Below are 26,094 nucleotides of genomic sequence, written 5' to 3' on the forward strand. Positions count from 1 at the left end.
TGCTGGCAGGCTAAGACCTTCCTGTTTAGACTGGCCTTTGAAAACTTAGGAGCAGATGATGCTGATCACTGGGCGATCAGGGCAAACTATATTTTAATGCTGGTTCTAAATGTAAACCACCTTGAATCCCAACTTGGGAAAATACATTTAATAAATATATAATCAATAAACTATATTGTGGTGTAACATTTGTGTATGGGATACACACTGAACAATTGGGGCTATCCCAACACTTTTGTGTCGGTAGAGAGGGAAACATGTCCTCAGAACAACATTGTCCAATGCAGTTGGCTTGTATGAACTAGCAAACGAGCTCACCTTTTAATTTATCTCCTTTTAAATGCTGTTTGGGAGAGATTAATAATCTTTGCACATTTGCCATCTCTTTAGTTATGTGAGGGGAAAAGATTTTAAGGGATAACAAATACAGTCGTACCTTGGATCCCGAGTGCCTTGCGAGTCGAACGTTTTGGCTCCTGAATGCCGCAAACCCAAACATCCAACGTGGCTTCTGCAGCTTCCGATTGGCTGCATGAGCTGCGCCTTGGTTTCTGAACGTTTTGGAAGTCGAATGGACTTCTGGAACGGATTCTGTTTGACTTCCGAGGTATGACTGTATTTTTTTTTTTTTTAAAAATTGTCCCCATTCATTAAACCTTAAAAAAAATAGCATGGAACTTTAAGAATGAATTCAGACCATGCTATTAAAAGAATGATTCACTTGACATGTCTTTTATTTATCTATCTGCTTTGAAAAATTCAATGTGACAAGGTCTCCTTTAAGTAAGGTATTTCTCTCCTTTCTGTATGGGTTGATTTGACAAGGTGCTGTGCAAACATCTTTGATAGAGATAATTCAGGAAAGATTATTTATGAGCTCATGTCCCCAAGAGGATCTTGTCTTGCTCTTCAGAAATGGAACAACTTTCTTTCCTTCCATTTACTCTGTATGTGGAGACCATTTTCCCTGTAATGAAACTGGAACTTGTTCCTGAAGGGTAATTATTGGATATTGCTTGAAGATAAAGAAGGATGTTCCCATATAATAACTTTTTAAAGTCTTAGTTTCCCACTAGTACTTTATCACGAGCAGAAAAGCTGGGATCAAAAAGCTACTTTAGGCATGCCCAAGCCTTTCACTTTTCTAGGTGTTCTTCCCCACCCCTCCCCATATATATATTTTTAAACAGTGTAATAAAGTGAACCTAAGAAACAAACTCGACCTTGTGTTAATCATGGTACATCAATGTAGAAAGGGAGGATGCCAGGGTGCCAGAACTACCTAGCATGAAGTTGTCAATTTTATATTGTTTTAGAATTAGCAGGGTTGGAGACTGTAATTGACCTCCAGGTCTCTTATTCTTGTTATATCCTTCCAAGGCCATAGTTTGATATACTGGGAAAAAATCAATGTAATACCTTCCACTCCAGTTGTCTTCTGTCTCCCCTGGCTCCCTCCAGTCAACAAAGGTAAAAGTAACAGTAACATTAATTCCCTAAAGTTCAGTCTTTCAGATATTTCCCTCATGCAGAAGCTTCTTCACAATCACTGCATGGGGTCTTCTGCATGCAACGTATCTGCCTTACCACTGAGCCATGGCCATTTGCCAAATAAAGCAGCCTGGGCAGATAATTGCCTCCAGCCTTCCCTGTGGGGCTGAAGCTGGGCCTCCACAGTCTTACAACTAGCCTTAACCTGCTGTCTAGATGCCATCATTCAAGTGGATTTTGTTTGAACATTCCAGCTAGGGAAATGGATGCACTCCTGACCTGGGTAATATCTTGCAGACTGGGTGTTCATAGAAATATCACTCTATGGCTCAGTTTTCATAATTGATCTTTTCCATTTATGGACTTTGGGAAACAATATTTCTTTGTCTTATTTGAATCCCTCTCCCCTTCTCTCTCTCTCTCTCTCTCTCTCACACACACACACACACTTTCTCCATATGTTCAGTCTTTGAGATACCTATGCATGCAGCTAACCTGAGAATACTCTGCCAAGAAAAGAATGCATTAAAATGATAACAAATAGGAAAGTGAATGTATTCATTAGTTGATGGCAGAGCTATTTAACAAGCCTATAATTTGTCTACCCAGGCTTGACATTGCACATCATTATCAAGAAAGATCTTTTCAAATGTTATGCTACAGTAGAACTAATTTCATTCCAGAGTACAAAGAGGTAACCAGTTGTGCTAATGGTGGCAGTCATTTACAGCATGGCAATGTAAAAATCCAACTCATCTCGCCATATCTGATGAATTTTGAAGGAGTAATCTAATATACCAATAGTTACACCATGGCCTATATTTTCATTTTATGTATGTGAGCAATGTCAATATCTTGAGATTGAAGATGCCTGCAATAAGCTTCACTTAATCATAAATGGAATAGCACAAGTGAACTGAGTTTGCAGTCCTGTGTTTTCTCTAATTTTAGCTTTTAAGCTTTTGGTAAGCATAAGCTAAACACTTTCTGTAAGCTGTTATTTGATGGTGCACAGTGCCATGCTGAAGATAGCAATTCCAAAGCAAATAGGAATAACAAAAATGCATGGATAGCTATTAAGTAAATAGTAGATATACAGGTTATCTATCACATTTTATATATAATCTCTCCAAGGAGCTCAAGGCAACATATTTGAGGGTTTATCCAATTTTATCCATATCCTTTTGTGGGATAGGTTATAGGTGTGATTTTTTTTAACCCCACCTACCCTGTTATTACACGGGTGGCACTGTGGTCTAAACCACAGAGCCTTGCCGATCAGAAGGTCGGAGGTTCAAATCCCCGCAACATGGTGAGCTCCTGTTGTTCGGTCCCAGCTCTTGCCCACCTAGCAGTTCAAAAGCACGTCAAGTGCAAGTAGATAAATAGGTACCACTCTGGCGGGAAGGTAAATGGCGTTTCCGTGCGCTGCTCTGGTTCGCCAGAAGTGGCTTAGTCATGCTGGCTACATGACCCGGAAGCTGTATGCCGGCTCCCTCGGCCAATAAAGTGAGATGAGCACCGCAACCCCAGAGTCGTCTGCGACTGGACCTAATGGTTAGGGGTCCCTTTACCTTTACCTTTACCCTGTTATTTAAAAATACCATTGCTACTCAGAACAAAAGATGGAGGGCACAAGGAGAAGGGGACAACAGAGGATGAGATGGTTGGACAGTGTTCTCGAAGCTACAAACATGAGTCTGACCAAACTGCGGGAGGCAGTGGAAGACAGGAGTGCCTGGCATGCTCTGGTCCATGGGGTCACAAAGAGTCGGACACGACTAAACGACTAAACAACAACATTCAGAACAAAACAGGCCATACTAGACTAGATGGATCTGGACCTTTCCTCCTCCTCCTCCTCCTCCTCCTCCTCCTCTTCTTCTTCTTCATCATTTATTTACAGCATGAATGCTCTAGCAAATACCCAAGGTGTCTCAATGGACCTGATTTAAGGCAGCATACTGCTAAACCATTTTCTCTGTACTTTTGAGCTTGAACCTCACTCAGATCCACTTCTGATTATTAGGTATATGTTTCTTCTTCTTGAACATGAGAGTTGGAAATCCTCATTAAAAAGTGTAAGGATAATGCTAACAGGCTGGGACCCTTAGCCCAATAGTGTGCCTGCTTACTTAGAAATTAGTCCCACTGAATTTAATGCAACTTGCCTAGTGTACATAATATTGTAATCTTAGTGGTGTGTGTGTTTGCACATGTGCGCACACACAAACCAGCACATTTTCTGGCATCTGTCCAAAACTTGTTAAATGCTTTTCTTCATTTTATACCAAGAATGGGGAAGCTGTGGCTCTCCAGTCGTCATTGGCGTACAAATCCCATCAGCCCTGCCAACATGGCCAATATGCTGGGATGGTGGGCATTGTAGTATACCAACATCTGGAGGTCCATGGATTCCTCATTCCTGCTTTATACTAATCCTGTAATATTTATGTTAATCCCCAAATAGCATGCCTCCCTAATCATTAAAGGTTATCAATTTTGCCTTTTTACCTAGTATTTTTAAATTGGTTGTCTGTTAACAGCTTCAAGTTTAAGGACCTTGATACTGTTTCCTTCATTGTTTCATTTTCTAAATAATTTTTTATACCTTTGTACTTAGTATTCCCTCTGCATAATGGTTGTCTTGAAATTTTTAAGCTCTGATCTCATGTGTATTAGAGGGAGATACAAATGATAGAGCACTGAAATATTATTTGAGGCCCATATTGCTTTGCTAAACTGATACAATCTTTACATGTTGAGATGTCTTTGGTATGAAAAAAAGATCAATGTTGATCTCAGAACTGAAGCTGCCAAGAGCATTTTCTGGAACTGGAGAATAAGCAGCTCTCTGTTACACTTCCAGTGCATTGTTTTGAGTATGCAGGCTTTTGTGTTAAATATATTTCCAAAGAGAACTTAGTAACTGCTGAAAGAGCCTTGTCCTCAGTGGAGGTTAGAAAAACTAAAATGTCTTTTGTAAGGTAGAGTGGCATCATTCTGAGGAGGAGTTGTGTCCTAAGCGGTGGTGACTTAATTAGTCAATTAAGTGTCTGATGGTGTTTCCTGCTTGGCAGGGGGTTGGACTCGATGGCCCTTGTGGTCTCTTCCAACTCTATGATTCTATGATTTTATTCTATGATTCTAGTTCATGACCTCAGCTTGTCAAAGGACTCTGCCGAACTGTTGGCATCCAGAGTGAAGGGAAAAAACCTCCTCTCTGACAGTGCTCTCATCAGCTTCTTCCGCAACAGGCATCAAGAGTACCTCCGTTTTTTCTCGGTAGAGAAGGACTTGGTGTACTGTGCAGATATTGCGCAGCTTCTGCTGAAGCTTGGAGTGCCACAGTACGAACCCAAAGATTGGAGACTGTTAATTGACAGCAGCAAGCGATCACTGAAACGTGTTCTGCTACACAGCGGCAACCAGTTTGCCTCTATACCCCTGGCTCTCTCGAGTACACTGAAGAAGAACTATGAAGCGGTGAAGTATGTGCTGGAGAAAAATGGTTATGATCAGCATAAGTGGTTTATTTGTGTTGACCTGAAGATGGTGAACTTTTTGTTGGGACAACAGTCTGGCTTCACCAAGTACCCATGTTTTCTGTGCATGTGGGATAGTAGGGACCGTGCTCAGCATTACATGAAGAAGGACTGGCCTGTGCAGGAGAAATTGGTGCCTTGCAAAGAAAGGAACGTCATCAACGACCCTCTGGTGGACAGAGACAGAATACTCTTCCCACCGCTGCACATCAAGCTTGGCTTAATCAAGCAGTTCACCAAGGCTCTGGACAAGGATGGTGACTGCTTCACTTACTTGTGCCAAGCTTTTCCAGGATTGACCATCCTGGAAGTTGAAAGCTGGCATCTTTGACGGTCCTCAGATCCATCTGCTCATCAGAGATCCAGAGTTCGGAAACTCAATGAACGAAGTGGAACTGGAAGCGTAGAAGGCATTTGTTCTGGTAGTGAAGAACTTTCTTGGCAACAATAAGGCCAGAAACTACGCAGAACTTGTCAACAACATGCTGACTGCTTTCAGAAACCTGGGCTGCAACATGAGTGTCAAGATGCACTACCTATTTTCACATATGGACCGGTTTCCTGAGAACCTGGGTTCAATGAGTGACGAGCAGGGGGAGAGATTCCATCAGGACGTGAAAGAGATGGAGACCAGGTATCAGGGTCGCTGGGACGCAGTCATGATGGCTGACTACTGTTGGACTCTGAAGAGAGACCTCCCTGCCGCTGAGCATTCCAGGAGTTCCAAGAAACGGAAGTTCAAGCCCTGAAGTTTGAAAAATGGTGAAGCAACATGCAATTTACATGTACTTACCTTTATCAATGCCCACCATTCAGTTTACAGTAAACCTGACCTGATGGAGAGAAATGGATGCCATTTCCTGATTCAGCAGTGCAAAAATACCCTAAATCAGTTGTAGAAATCTAGACAACATTCAAAAAGTAGAAAATTGTTGCCCAGTGTTATATTTCTATATAATCTTGTATCGTATTTGTTTTATTATTGTTAGCCTCTTGGAGCACGATTTGTTGGAAAGGCAAGATTCAAATTTGACAAATAAATATATAGAATCATGGAATTGTAGAGTTCGAAGGGTCCCCAAGGGCCATCTAGGCCAATACTCTGCCAATGCAGGAATCTCAACTAAAGTATCCATGATAGATGGCCATCCAACCTCTGCTTGAAAACCTCCAAGGAAGGAGGGTCTACTGCCTTCCGAAGGAGTCCATTCCACTTTTGAATAGCTTTTACCACCAGAAGGTTCTTCCTGATGTTTGGTCAGAATCTCCTTTCTTGTAATTTGAATCCATTGGTTTGGGTCCTACCCTCTGGAGCAGAATATTTGAAGATGGATATTATATCTCCTCTCCGTCTCCTCTGATCCAGACTTTAACATACCCTGCTCCCTCAACCATTCCTCATAATACTTATACTTCTGCCAAAGTACTTAAGGCACAGCTTATAATTTATAATTATGACAGAATCCAAGAGACATGACCCTGATCAAATATAAAGAAGTTGTTGGTTTGTTTGGAGCTTTTTAAAAAAATGTAATGTTGTTTACATTGATGTGGGCAGTACTGAAACATATTTTTTTTAGTGTAGTATCTATCTTATCTACCATCTATCTATATCTATCTATCATCTATCTATCTATCATCTATCTATCTATCTATCTATCTATCTATATCTTATTTGAGGAGTGAGGGATGGGTCACCTTTTGAAAGCTGTTTCTGGTTAGTAATCTAAGATGCAGATGGACAACAAAGCGGAAAATAAACCTTTGAAGGCTCTTTGTGATGTATTATGGCTGCTACTGCCTTTTGCTTGAGTGGCAACACAGCACATTCTTGATTGCTCTGTGCTTTTGCTGAAGTTGCTGCTGGATACTGCTTTTACATTTCTATTGTAAGCCACCTTGCGTAATTGTTAGTTGGAGTGTACACACTGAAAATAAAGAAAATCATATAAATAATAAATGATACAAAAGGTGTTGATTGGGAAGATGAAATTCTTTTGGAATGCCAAATTTTGCAGAAATTTTTTTTTAAAAAAATCTGCAAAAAGGGGGCAAATTGCCCATTGACGACCAAGCACACTCATTGGGTATGTAATGCTGACTGGAGGAAATGGAAAACTGGGGAATGGAACATGAATGGAATCTCCTGGAAAAGGGCAAGATTTCATAGAATCCTCAGAAGGAGCACTCCACACTGCTACATTTTTATTTTAGTTTTTTGCAGATATTACGTGCTTTGTATAATTTACAAATAACAGTATTCTTTACAGGGGTGTACTTTTGTTGACTTTAAAAAAATGATGGTGGTTGACCTCATTTGGTCATGTCAGCCTTTTTCTGTTGATTGCATATGCCCAGGATTTATTACTTTCCATGTGCCAGTTCAAGTAAGTTAGACTTGTCTGTGGTTAAACAATAATAAAGATGGATGGATTCATAGAAGAGATTAGTGTAGTTCCTGATTGTGATGATAAAGCATTTGTGTCAGTTGTCTAGTGAAGATAGCTACCTTTCTTAGGGTAGCAAAATTACTCATTTTCATCACCTGCACCAAAGATCAATGAGATGAACCACTCAGTTAATTAAATATCTTATGTTCTCTATACACTTTCTATGTGGGGAGGAAAAAAACCACAGGCTAGGTTCCAGGCCAGTGTTTCCCAACCGGGGAGCATATGGCCCCCTGGGGGCCCCCAGGATATTCCGTGGGGGCCACAGGTGAAAAATGTGTAAATGGGGGACCATAGCATGAGGCTAGAGGGGCACAGAGGGAATTGAGAAGTGATTGCGGGGTGGAATCATTAAAAAAATAATCCTGAGCAATCCAGAGGAGGCCTTGGGCTTCCATGACCCCTTCCTTCCCCACTCACTTTGGGAGTCGGGAAGAGTCTAGACTGCTAGGTTTAAAAGGACTTCTCATATTGAAATCGCTACAGGGTATATTGGTTTTGCCACTCAGCTCGCTCTCCTTCAAAAAGGGGAACGGTGGAAAGACAGGGGAATCTGACCTGCTTCTGATCTCTCTGTAGTGAGAATTCTAGTGGGAAGATATAAAAATAGCTGGAAGGAAAGACCCCAAAATTAAATCAGTGGTTTTCGCCAAAGTAATAATAATAATAATAATAATGCCACGTTTTCCATTGCCATGTGGAAATTGCATAGAAAGGGAAGGCTTTCCAGTCCATTGATGTGATAGGCCATTCTGGACCCTTAACAATCATGTGGAAGAAAGCTTATGTTTGGAGATGGATCCTGCCACCTTTGCTGTCTGGGCTCTTATTCATAAGACTGGTAAGAATATGGGTTTTACCGCTCCAGTAGGTGATCTTTAAAATTAGCTTTATATTTAGAATATAGTGTTTTACATTGCATAATGGGGTTTTTGTTTGATAAAAAAAGTTAATCCAACAATTATAATCTTCAGTGCCTTGTGATACTTTCATGATAGAAACATAATAATCTGTATATTTATTTAGGAGTATCATCTCTGTTTTCTCTCTCTAAAGGTTCAACAATATAAGCAAGACCCTAAGCCATCCAAATGCCTCCATTCTGTTTTCAGTGCCCACACAGGTGATGAAGTCTTGTCCCACAAGGAATATGGACATCTTCAGGTATGAAATAAAATCCTTAAATATACTTCAGGGACTGAGTGGCTTTGAGTATTGTTCCTTTCCCCTGCTGCTCAGTTAAAGACCAGAGTTCTTTAAAGATGTGCCAAACTCTGGAGCTTGGCAAATTGATTTTCCCGCTTTAACATACCAATAAAAGCAAGCTGTTTGTAGCCCAACTCTCTGCTGTATATCTTATTGAATAAAATAGCACTACAATGGCCAAAAGTTGCTTTCCTTGAAGCAACACAAGCTGTTGTCAGCAAGTAATTTCAGTATATATATATTAAAAAAACCATTTGTATTATAAATAAAATTTGAGAACATCTGATGCTGTATGCTGTAATTTTGTACATGTTTTAGCTTCACTTACTAGGAAACAGCTTAATTAATAAGAAGGACTTAATGCACTCTGATACTGCTTTTTCATTTAATTTTTAGCTTTGGTTTTCATAGTTCACATTTCTGTGATTTACAAATGCAGTTTCCTTCCTGCTTTTGTCATGTTTGCTTATGGTCAGAAATTTATTTGTCCAGCCAATGGAAATTAGAGTTTCTCCTGGATAATTGCCATGAGGAAATTTTCACTAGAATGGCTACTTTTGCCTTGGCTGGAAGCTTCTTCAAAATTACTTTGACTCACAGTATTGCAGATTGTAATCATTATGTTTGCTGCTGAGCCTAGTTTGGCATTGAGCTGTTGATACATTGTAGGCTTTCTTTTATGTGGATTTCTTCGTTTACTGCCTGACGTGTTTTATTGTGTTATTTTTAGTATTCTACTTTATCATTTGTCATGGCCAGTAGCTGAAACAAAGGAACTGAACTGAATGTTGCAGATACCTTCAACCAGCCTTCTCACATCGAACTTAGTCATCACCATTTATTGGCATTGTTTGTCTACCTTTTTTGATGTACTTCTTAGATTTTTTGATGTACTTCTTAGGAATAGACATGTTGCAAGAACAGCAGAGCTAAGACCACTTTTCAGAAAATGGTCCAGCTGCCGTTTTCAAACCCGTGGCTGGCATCTAAATTAGAGACCCACTCCAGGGGAACCAGAGTCTTGCACACCTCTAGTGGAAATTTGGACTTACTTCATTGTGGCATGCCAATCTTGTGCTCAAAGTGCTTGTGAGATTTCCTTCAGCTTCAAAATTGGTTTCAAAGGGGGGCTGCTCTTCAAGAATCATGACTCCAAATACCCCCTAGGCATGGGCAGCCTGGGGACACCTTCAGACCACACATTTAAAAGCACTGTGACACCATTTTAAGCAGTCACATTGGCTTCCCCCAAAGGATTCTGGGAGTTGTAGTCTGTTAAAGGTGAGGAGAGTTGTTGTGATACCCCTATTTCCTTCTCAGAGCTACAGTTCCCAGTGTTCTCTGTGAAAAGGGATTGATTGGTAAACTACTCTGAGAATCGTAGTTTTCTTTTGAAGAGAGGGGTCTCCTAACTACTCTCAGCACCCTTAAACTACAGCTTCCAAGGATTATTTGGGACAAACCATGGACTGCTTAAAGTGGCATAGTGCTTTAAATATATGGCATGAATGTGGCCATAATCATAAAGATTTTTGGACGTAACCTGTGGTGAGCATAAAACAGTGATTCCTGTGACTGGTTAGTCAGAATACATATCATCACCTTTAGAATAACTACTGGCATTTTATCTGGCATTTACCCCGCAATCACTTCTGGCATTTACAACCTGGTGCCCTCCAGATGTTTTGGGTTTCAATTCCCATCAGCCCTAGTCAGCACAGTTGGTTTCAGCCTTTGCATCTTTCTATGGCTTAGAACTGGGTGCTTAAAGAGGCATGCACCTGTATAAACCAGATTGTTATGGTTTCAGACACTCTCCTCCTGGTACCCCCATCAAGGTGAAGTGGTTGGAAAATGGGGAAAGGGCCTTTTTGGTAGTAGCACCCTCAATGCCCTACCCAAGGCTGCTTGCGTGGTGCCTCCTCTCATAATTTTTCGGCACCAGACCATAATCTGCTTAGTTGTTGTTGCTGTTTCGAACTTTCTATTTTAACGGCAGTTGCTCTTTTTATTCCTGCCATTTTATTAGTGGTGTTTGTTTGTAATTAATTGCTTGTTCTTCATTTCATTGTTATTAACTGCCAGGAAAGGAGGGTTACAATTCTTTAAAAAATAAATAAATTGAAACTATTCTGTTATCTCCAAATGGAAGGTGCATGAATAAGCAACATGTAATCTTAGCTGCTGTGAAATGATTGTATTTTGTGTGCATTCATTTCTCTGATAACTGATTTTTTTTTTTTTTTTGCCCCACGATGCAATATCTTGGCAGTGCTACGGCAGTTGATGCTGATATCTAATAGATAATTATGTTAACAGAAGAAAACAACTCGTTTTTTGTAAATATAATTTAAACTCTATTAATCAAATGCGGAAGAGTTGATTGAGACTAATATTTCCCTCTGCAGGAGGCTGCATGAATGTTTTGTTTACAAGGTGGGAGATGGGGGTATACTGCCTGATGCAGTAATATCCTCCACTGTGTGTCTTTTCTTTTTGCTTTGTCATCTGCACTGTCATTTGCATCTACTAGAAGCATTTTGGCATGAATGGCACTGAAATAAATCCCTGCTTGTTTAAAACAGAAGACCAAAAAACAGCTAGCTAGCTAGATTAATTTCACAACTTAATTTGCTTAATTTCACAACTTCCAACTGCAGGTAAAAGTTTTTTTTTTACCTTCTAAAACAGATGCTGTGTGGATTCCGCTGTAAGCAACATTGATTGTGTGTGTGTACGTCTCCTGATGCCCCAAGTGTGCTTTAATATTCCCATGGGCCATACTTCAACAGATGATAGTTAATTACAGGAGCAAGCCAACAGCTCTTAGCTTACATACCCCTTCATGTACAGGACATGCATTAATTCTCCATCTGTTCCTGTTCTTTCTGCTCACTCTGACAGTTTCACTTTAGCCACCTCTGTTTTTTGTTTTTTGACAACTTTGCTGCAGGACCTCTTATTCAAGTGGGAGCACAAACTCAACATGAGATATAATAGGTGATTCTTTTTTGCTTTGAGGGTCATTTCTTTTACTGTCTGACCATTCTTGTCCTTTTTTCGTTTAACAGATAAATGCTGTGTCGTTGTTCCTCCTCTACCTAGTTGAGATGATATCATCTGGTTTGCAGATTATCTACAATACAGATGAGGTATGAATTCACCAACCCCATGAATCATTAGAACATGTTGAAGGTATTCTTACAGTCTTCATAAAATCACCCTATGGGGTAGGTTAAGCTGATAGAAAGGGGAATGTACCAAAGTCACCAAGTGTGTTCTATGGTTCCCCAAGTTTTGCTAGTCCTAGCCCTAATGCTTTAGACACTAACTACACCAGGTTAGCCTGTCTTCCATACAACTGAGTTAAGAGATGTTCTGTGGATTGCATCTGGATTGTTTTAAATCTAAGGTTTCACCCACAAGGTTGCTTTTAAAATATCATATGTGGTGACCCATAACTTTTCCTTTTACTTATATATTTAATTTCTATACCGCCCTTTATCCAAGGACCACTGGTCAGTTTACAATATAAAAACACAAAAACACACCCCATAGTAACAAACAAGCAAAATATCCCCCCCCCCCCCAGTTTAAAATGCCACAGATTGCTCAATTAGCCAAAGGCCTGGGAGAAGAGGAATGCTTTTGCCTGGCACCTAAAGATATGTAACAAAGGCGCCAGGCAAGCTTCCCTGGGGAGTGCATTCAATAAGTGGAGAGCCATCACAGAAAAGGCCCTTTCTCGTGTTTGCTATCCTCCAAGCCTCTCATGGAGGATGCATATGAAGAAGGGCTTTAGATGATTGTTGTAGGGTGCAGGTCAGTTCATATGAGGAGAGACAGTCCTTGAGGTTTTGTGGTCCTGCGCCGTTTAAGGTTTCATCGGTCAAAACCAGCACTTTGAATTGGGCCGGGAAACTAATCAGCAGCCAGTAGGACCAAGATTGGTGTTATATGCTCAAACCGTCTTGCCCCGATGAGCAACCTGGCCACTGCATTCTGCACCAGCTGAAGTTTCTGAACTGTCTTCAGAGGCAGTCCCATGTATAATATATTGCAGTAATCTAACCTAAACATCTTGTTGCAATTTTAGAATATTCTAGCAGCAGAGATTGCTCTGTTCGACATTCAGTCTTAGTAGTGTTGGCTTTGTATATGGAAACTGTGGTTCAAATCCATGTTCAGCTATGAAGCTCCAGGATGGGGAAACCTGTAACCTTCCAGATTTGGTGGGCTACAACTCACTTTCTTTCTGACCATTGGCCATGCTGTCATAGGCCAATGGGAGTTATGACAGGCTTCCTATTCTCAGTTTATCACTATTCTCAGTTTATCCTGCCTCATAGGGTTGTTGTGAGAACAAAAATGTAACCCTGTGGAAGCTACCCTCTTTGAACTGTTTGAAGAGGGGATGGGAAACAAATGTGAAACAAATCTGTCTTCTCTCCAAAATTCATGGTGCTGTCATGGAAATAAAGGATAGGTTGGTAGAACTTCAAACTGTCATTTAAATGTGACTTTTTCCTTTCATACCATTTTCATTCATCATCCTTCAGCTGCTTCTAAAGCCCATATAGATTGATTTGGATAATCAGTGCCTTTCAAAATAATATAAAAGCCTTAATCTCAGCAGCAATAGTGGGGGTTTTTTTAGTGGCATTACAAGTTGTGCATTCTTTTATGGAATTTACTTTGTTGGTTTTGTGTGTGTACATGTATGTGTATCAGGGATTACCACTAATAACGAATAATGCCCTTATTGTTGTGCTAGGAGCTGTACATATTCAAAATGCATACAAAATGTCCATGCAAGTCCTTGTTAATGAGTCACAACAGATTTCACAGTCCCCACCATTTCTTTTTATGGATAGATTCAGAAATGGCCCTTTGAATGCTGGTTTTTTAAATGTGGTTTTAGTCTTAACAAAGTTAGAATTTTGACAGTCTGTTTCAATCAAATCTGAATCTCACGGTCACAATGTGTAATTCAATCTCCCATTTACAACTGCGGGTTTCAGCATTTTATTCTGGACTGATTTCCTGATTGAAATTGCACGCAAAGCTGATATTCAGCCTGTATAATGGGTTTCCAAACATGATCCATGTGTGCACCCAAAGCAGAGGAGAGGTGCATAGAGCTTCTTTGTGTGAGCAAATGTGGTGATAGCTGATGTAGGCGCCTTTCCCTCAAAGATCAGGAAGCGTGCCCATACCATTTTGAGGTCCTGTCTCTTTGCTTGTTTTTTTTTAGGTGTGGCAGCCATTTTGCATTGTGTCATGCCCCCACAGCAGCCATTTTGTAGCTGGCACTCATGGTACTTTCTCAGAATTTGAGATGTGGCCTGCATCTCAAATAGTATTTAAACAGTGTGTTCAGAGTGTTTCTCCTGAGTTACATACAGTGGTTGGTGAGATTTGCTAGGTGAGAACTGCTAGTGACCACGGCATGGTGTGATAAGAGTGGAGAAAGGGATTTCCACCCTGATCTGTTGATGGTGTTGATGGGGTGCTCCATCTAACTCAGTGCTGAGTACCCAGCTGAGTTGCCCCTCTTGATGCCAGTAGCCTGCACTCAGACCGTTAGCTACACATCAGTACCCCCACCATCACCTCCACCAGTTCTGGAAGGTAAGGTTTAGGATTCCCCATCCTATCTTTGTCAGGATATAGCGTCTGCCAGAAATTTCACCTAGCCAATCACCTGACTGGACACAGCTGATTAACCTCATTAATCTTTACAACTATCCTGGCATTTACTGATAGGGGACTGAGTGGTAGTGGCTTGCCTACAGCCATCTGATACGTTCACTACTAGGCTGAGGTTTGAACCCAAGATTGACTGGTTCACAGCTCGCACTCTTATCCATTACACTACACCAAATCGCCTCTTCATGTGATGAAAATTGATCCGGCTGTGCAAGGCAGTAATAAGACTCTGTTGCCCAGCTGGATGTTATACACTTTGAATTTGCTCCTAGCTCTGAACTGCTTTTGACTTCCTTTGAATTGGCCCCTTTTCTGTATAGCTGAGTCTATTTTAATGCTTGAAGACTTCTTTGGGACCTCTTCCCCCTCTCGTCTTCCTTTATTTCACATTTAGACAATTCACTTGTGCAGGATGTTACGCCTATTGAATGCAGTGAAGCAATTCATTATTACTCCTTTTTCCCTCGGAGGTAAATGAGCTGCCTCTGGTAGTAGATGAAAATGCTGAGCAAGTTTGAATGGTTGGGTAAATTTAATGGGGTTTGTTTCCCAGCATAGAACAGCAGTATTTTGTTAAATCCTTACAAACGGGGGGGGGGGGGGACGGGGGGGGGGACTTATTTCCAGTTTTATTATTTAAGCAACAGATGTATACAATGTACCATACCTGGTTAAGTATCCATGAACCTGATCTATAGCCTAATATCATCTCAGGACTCCATATATGAAATTGCATGTATATGTTTAAAATAAAAAATGAGTATTGATAAACTATGGCTTAGCAACTGAGGGGGGGGGGGCTTGTGGAAGGAGTCATTTGGGTCCCCTTTGCCTCCTGGTAAGCTTCTCAGGGCACTCTTCTGAACAGAATGTTTTGTGACTCAGATGGCTCCTGGAGGGAATCACCTATATTGGGAACCATGAGTGAGCAGAGTGTTCATGAGACTCTCACAACACACTGGAGAGTCTTTTAGGAGGTCTGCAAGGGAGGGGGAGGAGGGGTCAGTCCCATTCCACAAGATTCATTCTGCTTCTGGAATTCCAGAGCCAAGACTTCATCTTGAATTATTTGTACACTGAAATTTCTAGAGAAACAAAACTTCTCATTTCAATTCAGTTTGTTTGTAAATGTGCAGTATTTACAATAAATAAACTTAAGTTGGTCCAAAGTCAGGAGCTGTAGTGGTTGGTTATTAACGTTAATAAAAAGTGGGCAAGATGGCCATACTGAAGTGGCTGAAGGTTGGAGGATACCAGTATAATTTACAAATGCCTTTCATCCTTTCCTTTATTTCCATCTAAGTGCCCAAGTTCACCAACCTGGGAGGAAAAATAACAATTTTGTATGTGTTAGGCTCTGTGTAGTTTTCTTGCAGGATTAACAAGATGCAGACAGATGGCCGGTGGTTGCAAAGCTGTCAGCTAGGAAGTGTCTGCTCTGTGTGGGGCTCCTGGACAAGATTAGACCGTTCAGTAGAATCTCTGTTTCTATAGGCCCCCGAACAGCCAGAAACATGTTTACAAGATATTTATATGCCAGGGTTGTTTAAAAGCAGCAACCACTAAGCAAGACAACTGTCACTCATTTGTTAGTTAATGGTACCAGAAGAGGCAGAAAGAAGGAAGACAGGAGAATAGCCTCAGCAGCGAAAAATATTGATTTATTTAGGCACCTCTCTACTGCCCAATCAGTTGCGTCCTCTGGGTGCTTTATAGAAATTAAGCAGTGTTATAGCAGTTGCAGCTGTGTATCTTTCTCCTCCTCTGCTGGCAACAATGCAGAAGAAGAGAGAAAGAGTTGGCAGTTGCCATAGCACAGACTGCTGCTGACCAATCAACTCAACACAGTACTGAGTTATATGTCCCTATAGCCAGGGTGGGGAACCTTTGACCTGCAGGCCAGATTTGGCCCATCAGATGTCCCATATTGGTCCATGAAGCCTTTCCCCCAAAACCATGCCCACTCTTCCCACAGGTACCATCATAGGCAGGTACCAACATGGCTACATGGGAAGAATCAGGAGCTTAAAGTGAGCTCTCAATTTGTTAGAGCATGGCATGCTTCCAGCACTGATCAGCTGATAGGTGGTGGGTGGTGGGAGCAAGCCTTATTCCAATAGCACAGAGCAATTTGCTCTGAAACCACTGCTAAAACTGACACACCCCCTTTTAACTGGTGTGCCAATGCAAACTGCTTTGTGCTACCGACCCCTGCAGAAATCAGACCTGAACTCACTGACCATAAGCTGAGCTCAAGAATGCCGGAAATCACTTTCCGAGCCCTGTGCTCAGTACTTGCCAAGTGTCAAGCATGGGTCTGGCAAAACCCCTTGTGCTACAGCTTCCAAATGTTGCACAAGGGACTTTGACAGGTGGGCGGGACAACCTACCTCTCAGTCGTCTAACATCATCCAGACATTACTCTCAGGGGTGGTGGCAGATAATGATACAGACAACAAGAGCCAAAAATGTCCCCCACTCCTGCCCTATATGCTGAATCAGAAAGTAAGAGCAACAGAGACATCTGAAAATTTTGTAGCATCCAACTATGGAAGAAATATTGGCGTATTTCAGGTTTTTCTTTTTTCTCCTTCATCTCCTTTCTGTTTTCTTTTTCTCTTAGGTGACCTTCATACAAAACCTTGTATTTTGTGTGGAAAGGGCATATCGTGTGCCCGACTTTGGTGTGTGGGAAAGAGGAAGCAAATACAACAACGGCAGTACTGAACTGCACTCCAGGTATGGTGTGGGCAAGTCCTTCTGTTTCCAGTCTGTGCCGTTTTTGCATGTATTGATCTGTAAAACCATTTTGTTTCATTTCCACATTAATGTACATTAAAAAAACAACACCCACATGAAAATTGTTATTTAAATATGTATGTTAAAACATACCTTCTCTCCAAAGCCACATTGCCAAATGAATTTTCTCTCCAAAACTACAATGGAACATTTGGAAATGTTAAATCAGGTTGATAGTTAAGTTCTGATTCATGCATTAGCCTGGAAGGTACAGATGAGGTCAGTTCATATCAGGTTTCTTAAATATTGGAGCCCTAATTCAAGATGAAAAGAAAATGATTTTGCTTTTCCTTTCAGATGGAGTATCTGTAAGTGCATTTAGCAAATGGTTCAAAACTATGGTTCCTACAATATTTACTAAAGTATTGTATTTGTAGAATATTAATATGATAAAGCAGAAGATGGCAGCTTTTTAAGACCAAACATCCTCAAAAAACCCACTGGTGAATAATAAAGTGATCAAAAGCAACAAATAAACACTACAAATAATAATAATAATAATAATAATAATAATAATAATAATAATAATAATAATAACAACTTACTAGGGATTCCACCAGGTATGCTTGCCTGGAGAATGAATCCCCCTAAGAGGACTTTACAGCTTAAAAGGTCTAATTTTGGATTATCCTAGCCTAACCTCCATTGTCACAAGGACCCATAGAAGGGCTTCTGATACCTAGGCAAATTTGTATGGAATGAGGCAGTCCTTGGGGTGTTCTGACCTTAAGCTGTTCAGGGCTTGGAACAGTTCAGCCAGTACCTTGATTTGTGTTCAGAGGTATTGAGAGCCCATGCAGTTGTCTCAAGACTGGTGGGATTTGTCCTACATGCCCAGTACCAGGTAGTAACTGCTATATTCTATTCTAATAGTAGATTCTAGTCTGTCTTCAGGGGCAGTCCCACATGCACTGCATTGCAGTAGTCCAAATGGTACAATTTTAAAGCTGCTTCGGTAGTGTTAGGGAAAGCCATTATATTTCTGATCAACCTGGATACTGTAAAACAATCCTTATATTTGTCAGTCTTATGGTTAATGAAAGATGACTTGAATCAATTCACATGACTGTATAGAAAATGTACTCTGGCTGTAGTATAAATGAAATCACTTAGATTGCCAGATATGAATAGCTAATGTACATTTCTATTCTCAGTTTGATTTGAGTGCAAAGTTTTGAGTTTTCTTGATACAGCCTAGGAGCATATCCTACATCCTACCGGATTAATAACACTGGAAACTGAAAATTGTTCCTTTTCCTCCCCCATGCGATAAAGCGAGCCTTCTAAAGCCACTTCACTTCCTAAGCAGTGATCATCTTAAGGACCAAGTGGCAGGCTCCCCTTGTTTTAAATATAACTCTGAATATCAGACCATACTAGGTCTGATATTATTCTGGGAGTGTTCAGACAAATACACCTTATGGTTCATGTAGCCAGATCATTACAGACTCCAGGATAATGTTAAAGCTTCCGTGGTCTGACTGCTTCTGTGTTTAAGAGTGCCAATATTCTTTGTAGTTGTGCTCTTTTTATTACCCATACCCTCTTGAAATAAAATTCTGAAATTATATGTTACCTCTGTTTGTGCTCCATTACCAGTGAAGTCAGTAGAACTGTGGCCTTTTAGATGACAACTGTAATAATTTTCCCGGGGAAATGGCTTACAAATACTGTAGACTAAAAGAGAAGTCACAATGACAATAGTTATATATAAAATTTGCTGTATTGGCTCAGTGCGTTTATTTCAGTATGCAGTAACATTAAGGGAGTCAGGTGGACGCTTGTGTCTGCAATTTTATGTATTTGTAAGTTCTCCTTGTAATAAAAATGAGATACTTGTAACAATTTTAGATGTTTCCTTTTGCTGTTTTAGTACACATTAAAATATATATTGGTAACTTAACTCAAGAAGCCGAGCTATTTCAATAGACCTTAAACTACTTTTTTTTTTTTTAGTGTCAGACTTTAGTCCTTGATCTGAGTGGTTGTATTCAGAGAATGTGTCAAGGTCATAAACTTAGGGCTGTTTCTGTGCTGGAGAGACTGTACTCTTTCCCAGTGCAAGCAAAGTACAAGATGTTCAGCAAGGCAGAAGGGGGGCGGGGGGACCTGAAGCATCCTAGGGTCATGTAACATTACCTAGATTTTTGACCACAGAAAAGGTGACTTATCAAGCAGCTAAACAGTTATGTCTAATTCAGACATCACAGCAAAACCATGGAATGCCTTTTGGGACCATGTCGCGAGCCTGCATACTCTTTTCTTCCCTTATTTCTGGTTTGTGATAGTCATAATTTGCCATTGCATGTGAACCATTGTTTACACTTAAACCCAAACTGGAAGCCGCAGGATCATGTGAGCATGATAGCTTTGAGGATTTTTTTCTACGATCAAGTGCTATTATTAGATAGATAGATAGATAGATAGATGATAGATAATGACTCTAAGGGCCAAACCATTACATTCAAAGCAGATTTAAGGTGTTTTGGCACCAGTCAAATCCTTGAAAGTTGTAGGAACCATTCAGGCTGTGTTTTTCCCCTGTAATCTTGAGCTGTGGCACAGCAATACAGTTCTATCAGCTATCTTTTAAACCTGCAAAATATTTGTTTCAGGTTTAACAAATGCAGCCATAGCAAAGAAGAAACAACTGACCAAAGGAGACTTTTCTCTCTCCCTGCCCAATTAGTTAGTATGGAGAAAGAGAATTCTGCTCTTCATTAGGTGTGCACCTGATAGCCGTGAGACAGATTGTGACAGATCAGAGTGTTATGAAAAACCAATTCAGTTTGCTGTGTGGAAGGGTTAGTAGCAGGAGCCATATGCCTGTCTCAGTAATTAGAAGAGTCATGCCAATAACTGAGTCAAGGGTCAGAAATGGATAGCATTTCAGGGAGTACATGGGAATAAGCGCAGAGAACAACCTGAGGGTAAGGTCAGGCAAACCTTAGAAGTTAGTTAGACAGTTCTTCCTACTGACACATTGATAACTTGACTGTTCTGTATTTAGGCACAACAAATTAACTGTTCACTGTCCCTTTAAGGGTAACCCAGCTCTGCACACTTGCATTAAGTGTCTTGGCTGGGAGCTGTTTGGAAGCCTCTTAATAAATCAGATTATTAACACCTGTGCAGCCTGAATTTTGTAGTTGGAGTCCAAGTGATAATACATGGACCAGCCAATGCAACCCTGGGGTGGTGTAACCTTAAATACTAGTGAGAGAATAAAGCAGCCCTGAACAGCTGGACCAGGGAAAGCCATCCCTGGTCCCCAAATCTGTGCCCGACACAAATTCATGACAGAGGAATGCCATGTTTTCTAAATTACTGTTGGTCCTGCCTAGTAAGACTGCTCATTTAAAGAGAGCTGCACCCTAATACAGTGTGATAATTACCAGCCATGTCTATACTTTTAAAAATGCACCGCACTTTGAATTTTTTTTTGGGGGGGGGGCAGTCTCAAACCCACACAAAATCAAAACCTTGTATTTTGGACTCCTTGTGAAAAATAGGTTCATAACATTTCTTGCAGACAGCACAGCTTTTACTGCTGAATTTTCAGCGAGGAAGAATTGCTGGTCTGCAATCATCCCCTGATTTTTGAACAGCAAGCTTTGCAACATCTCGCTAGAATCGTACGATTCCGTCCCATGTGTTCGAGCTCCTGAAGTATTCATTTGTCCTGTAACCATTTTGATCAAGCTGTTCCCAAGCATCTGCTGAATACCTCTGCAAAAACACTGTTGACATCTCCCATCTGTGTTACTGATAATAGTGGTGTTTCTGAAATGCAGCATCTTTGTACTCCCGAGCGTTAGAAAGGCACCGGAATCTTCAACTTGTTCTCCTTTGTTCTACAGCTAATATGCTGCTGTCATGCTGCCTGTCCCTATTAGGGTTATTTTGTTTGTCTGCTTGGCTGCCTTTTTAATATAGCTTTCAGTCCCAAACACCTACATATGGTTTCTTTTATTTTCTTTAATGCTGTTTAGCACTGTTCCCAACGTTTCACACAGATTCATCATTTGTGAACATGGGGAAATTATACTCAGGATACATAGTAGGTTTCTGAGGTTCTCAGTAATTGAATCCGAGTCTTAGTAGCTGGGTTTCTTTACGTTGCTTGTAACCTAGTTTCTTTGTTTTCTGTCTGAAAGCTTTTTCTTTCTTTTTAATCCCATATATCTAGTCTGGATTTGTTGCTTTTGATCACCTAATTAGTAGTGGCTGGAAACCAGCATGTCCTGAATGAGTGAAGAATTCAGCAGGCAGCTGTAAGCATGCAAAGAACTTGTGAGCTGGGTGAACAGCCAGGATGGGAGGCAATTTGAGGACAGCAGCTTTTATTCTTGCAGTGTCTGTAGCTGAAATTTTGGAAAATCTTAACTAGCTTCCAAGGGGCTTTTAGTGTCAACAAGGTAACGTCGGATAGGGTTTTGAAAACTAGGTGCGGACAATGTGGATTACTGAGCTGCTGTCACTGCCATCAATATTTTAATATTGGTTCTAAATGTGTTCTATTGGATTTTAACAAGTTTGTTTTTATTACTTTGTATTTTGTTATGATGTTTTAAAGATGTTGTAAACCATCTTGAATCCCAACTTGGGAGAAAAGCGGGATAGAAATGTAATACATACATACATACATACATACATACATACTATCGCTTTCATAATTTGGGGGAGTTTTGGCTCATGCAGTTAAAGGACAATCTTCCCATAGTCTTCGAAACCTGCACCTTTCCTGAAGTCTTTAGCTCTGATTGCATGTTTCTTATATTAATCCTTGGAGCCTGCAATTAAAGATGCCCAGAAGACAATGGACTGTAATTTAGTAGTGGAGTGCCTTGTCTTTCATATCTTTTTCTCCAGCAATCATGAAGGCATCAATCAAGTGCCCAAAATTTTACAGCAGCCATAATACCTAATCACAGAGCTTGTTCTTGGAAATAGCTCTTTGGCATTCTTCAGACTTGCCAGCTCCTGTTAGCTGTTAGTATATTGGCACCTCTAACAAGCTCTTATATCCGTTTTATTGGTGTCTACGCCCTATGTGTAGACAAAAGGCAGCAGCTAATGTTGTTGTTCTTCATTGCAGTGTATTGTCTGTTCCCTTTTCTTTATATTTCTGCCGCAGTTGATGTCTTCAACTAGGGGAACTGTACCAGTTGGCTAATCTTGTTTCTGGAAAAGCTACTCATTTTTGCTGGTTTAAACAGGGAGATCTCCATTAATAACTAATGCAAGGGATTATCCAAGTGATGAGTTGATCATGGCTTGGTATTATTACACTTTTACTGAACTGCTGTACTTGTAGTTCCTGGAGATTTTTTTGTGACGTTTGTGTTCCTATCCATTTTAGATTTGCTGCTCTTTGAATAAACCTTTTAAATAAATTGGAATTGGACTGGATATAAGAATGAGTTGAAAGAGAAGCTACTTGATTTTTATGTATTTATTATTAATTTAAAGTATTTATCTCCTACCTGCTCCTTGTAAAACAGCACTCAGGGTGGCTCACATCACATGAAAAACCATTAAAGAAATATATTCCCAAAATAAACGAAATCAACTCCCAAGTGCAACAGATAAGAAGAAACTTGAAAGAAAGGATTGGCTCAGTCCTACAGGCCTGGCACCCCCCAAAAAACCCTTCCCGCATGTATAAATCAAATACATTAAGGAGAGGGCTACATACTTTTACCCAGATGTGGAACCTTTCCATTTGCAGGAACCCTTTTATTTACATTGCAGTGGGCATTCAAAAAAAGTAATCCCACCCACAGTGTCAAAAGTTTGGTCCACTGCACCCACCCCATTGTGTAGCTCAGGCCCCATCATGGCACTGTCTAGTATTTTGAATTTGCTTGTGGCTCATTAGCCCTAGAGATTGGGTTTCACTGCTTTTAGAGGCTTGCTGTTAGTGAAACAGCAGGCTCGCCAGTCCAGCTTCTGTTAATGTGTCATCCCATTATCTGGATAACAATAACTTCTAATCAGCAGAAGATAGAAAATTGTGGAGTTTCACCAACCTTTGATGGCAGCTGCTTAGAGCGGAGTTTTGTAGCCAACCTAATCAGCTTTTCCTTGTTGAACCAATTAGAATTAAACCCCACAAGCCTTTTCTCTCTCTTCTTTTCCTGGCACTGCTTCTGAAAGGCTTTGAAACCTATTGGTGTGACGGTTAGAAATAAAGGAAGAGTCTAAAATCAATGTTTCATGGTAAGCTGTTAATGAAAATGTTCCGACAGAAGCTATATTTATGATAAATATGCTACACGCAGCAAGACGTTTGTTCCCATTTCCATTCCTGCTTCTGTGAGGTTGCAGTAAAATCATCAGGCTAAGGTTGCTTTTAATTTGAATCTGATTAGTTTTTCCAGCTCGTATTTAGTATCTGTATTACAGACTGGGCTTTAATTTTCTAAACGCCTGCATGCTACTGAATGTGAAGGCCAAGGTTAAATCCATCATTGCTTTCTACTTTGATCTTAGGGTCTGTTGTCAGTGCCATTTTTACATTAAGTTACTTTACTTTTCCCTCACCACTATCCCTCATAAATGATAGCTGCCCTAATGAAGGACTTTACACCCAGAACACACCAGACCCATGTACATGCACTGGCCTGTATGAACTATCTTGTTCAGTATTGCCATTCTGATGGGCAGCAGTTTACTCAGGATTAGCTGCACAATTTTAAGATTATTTTTATGTGGTGATAATGGCAAATTGAACGCGGGACCTTCTGTGTGCAAAGTCTGTGTTCTACAGCTGAGCTGTAGCCCCCTTCTCTTATCTATTGTGGTCTCCTGATCTCTGACCCACCTGTGTGTGTGTAACTCAGCAACAACCCTCCATTGTGAACATTTGCAATCGCTGCTAAATAATCACCAGATAACCTCAGGGTATACACAAATGAATCATCAGTCCATCTACCACCTATTCTTAATGATTTAATTTCATGGAAACAGCTGGTGCTGTTCGGGTTCATAAAATAGATATTCTCTGTAGATATTAATGAGGTGTTTATTTTAAAAGGGACAGGGTAATGCCCAATTAACTAGACCAAAAATGTTTCAACTGTCAGAATATGTCTTCCTCAGCAAAGAATGTGACCCCAATATGATTCTGGAGGAGGTTGGATAGTTGTATATCGCCTTGGTGTAGAACAGGGGTAGGGAAATGTTGACCCTCCAGAGGTTGGACTCCACAATCCCCAATTGTTAGCCATGCCAGCTGGCGCTGAGAGAAGTTGGAGTCCAGCTATACCTGAAGGGCCAAAGGTCCCTGCCTGTCTGTTCATTTCCTGATGTACAGTCTTAAAGCCAACACAGTGTGTTACCATGTGGGCTGCCATGATAGTGGTAGAAGCACTTATTCTTTTCCCCCAAGCCTTTGATTGATTGAGTTGATTATGTTTCATTGTTAGTGTGCTGCCAGATTTACTGTCTGTTGGAGTGTGTTCACTGAATGATAAACAATGTCACTGATTTATATTACTTTTCTTCTTTCTTTTAGTCCCTTTTATGGTATAATTTATTCGTGTTTATTTACTTTAAGTCATTCGGAGACCTTCTTAGGGTAACAAGCAACTAATAAGTCTAACATCAACAACAACCTCCCATCTTTTCCGCTTTTTAGAAATATTTGCTCTTCAGCTCTTTAGTCCTCACCCCAGCTGAAATGAAGCTTACCCTCACTATTGCCATCCCTCCTGTTATTGCCTCTTCCTGCTGCCCAGTCTGGCAAAATTTAGGTTTTATGCATGTGGTGCTATTCTGCAAAGTTCCATGTCTAGCGATGGTGCTGGGTGACCAGCCATCTTCTCTCAGCCTAACCTACCTCACAGGGTTGTTGTGAAGATAAAATGGAGAGGGGGAGAACCATGTACACAACCTTGGACTCCTTGAGGGAATGGTGGGATAAAGTGAAATAAATGAGTTCACATGTGCAAAAGCTGCCAGTGCTTTATCCTCAGGCTCTTGAAAGATGAGCACATAGAGCACTGATATTTTTCCTGTCACTGGTGCCCTCTCAGCAAGACCTTCAAACCCATAGCCCCAGATGTCCAAATGCAAGGTGACTCCATCTATATAACAGATGGCCAGTGACCTTTAAGGATAAACTGCTGAAAAATACTGAAGAATAAGCCTACTATATCATCATTTTACCCTAGTTTGGTTTTTTTCAGTTCCTCAGCAAGAACAGATCTGATGAGCAAGGTAGCCTTGAGGGAGTAGGATTTTATTTCCAGAGTTGTGAGCGTAACAAACTTTTATTTCTTCTTCTTCTCTCTTTTTCAGTTCTGTTGGGTTAGCAAAAGCAGCCCTAGAAGCAATTAATGGATTCAACCTCTTTGGCAATCAGGTAGTAAAAATATTTAAGTATTTGTTCATTTTCCATTTTTAATTAACTGCTTGTTCTTCAGTAAATTGCTTTCATTGCAGATCAAAGGACACCTAATATCCATATGGTAAAGCCTGTTCACTCTCCAATTTTCTATTATTCTTTTTTAAAGAAGTAGGCTAACAAATTATTTCTTTCTACTTTAGATACAGGATTCAAAGGCTAACAGACCCAGCTCTTTCCTCAGTTAACAGAAGTTACTTTTCCTTTCAGTCATTTATTTAACTCTTGTGAAAATGAAAAGTATAAAACTTTTGCTGTTCTAGTCTTTTGATCAAGACATTAAACAGCTCCGGCTGCTTATACAAATACTCTTTCCATTTTTCTGTTTTCAGCCTCTGATACAGTACACCATCACTTTCTTTTACTGACCTTCTTAAGGGTCTCCCCCCCATACCCCCTAGCAAATAATTTGGGAATCCATTGAATAGCCATGCTTTTCATCAATTGCTCTAAATCTGCTTTGATATGCATAGCCTTCTCTTGA

General features: G+C 40.4%; 1 protein-coding gene across 9 annotated transcripts in view; it reads left to right on the forward strand.

The window, feature by feature from the left end:
• PHKB (phosphorylase kinase regulatory subunit beta) overlaps window positions 1-26,094 on the forward strand; it is a gene marked incomplete at its 5' end in the record, with an annotated part of 136,716 nt that overhangs the window by 39,553 nt on the left and 71,069 nt on the right. For all 9 annotated transcript variants that reach the window (XM_083451837.1, XM_083451836.1, XM_083451841.1 and 6 more), the window contains 4 exons: window positions 8,543-8,650; window positions 11,764-11,844; window positions 17,025-17,140; window positions 25,505-25,568. In XM_083451837.1, coding sequence (XP_083307963.1) covers window positions 8,543-8,650; window positions 11,764-11,844; window positions 17,025-17,140; window positions 25,505-25,568 — 369 coding nt within the window. The remainder of the gene's footprint in view (window positions 1-8,542; window positions 8,651-11,763; window positions 11,845-17,024; window positions 17,141-25,504; window positions 25,569-26,094) is intronic.

This window comes from Podarcis tiliguerta (genome assembly GCF_965153285.1).
Source record: "Podarcis tiliguerta genome assembly, chromosome: 8".
NCBI classification, from domain to species: Eukaryota; Metazoa; Chordata; class Lepidosauria; order Squamata; family Lacertidae; genus Podarcis; species Podarcis tiliguerta.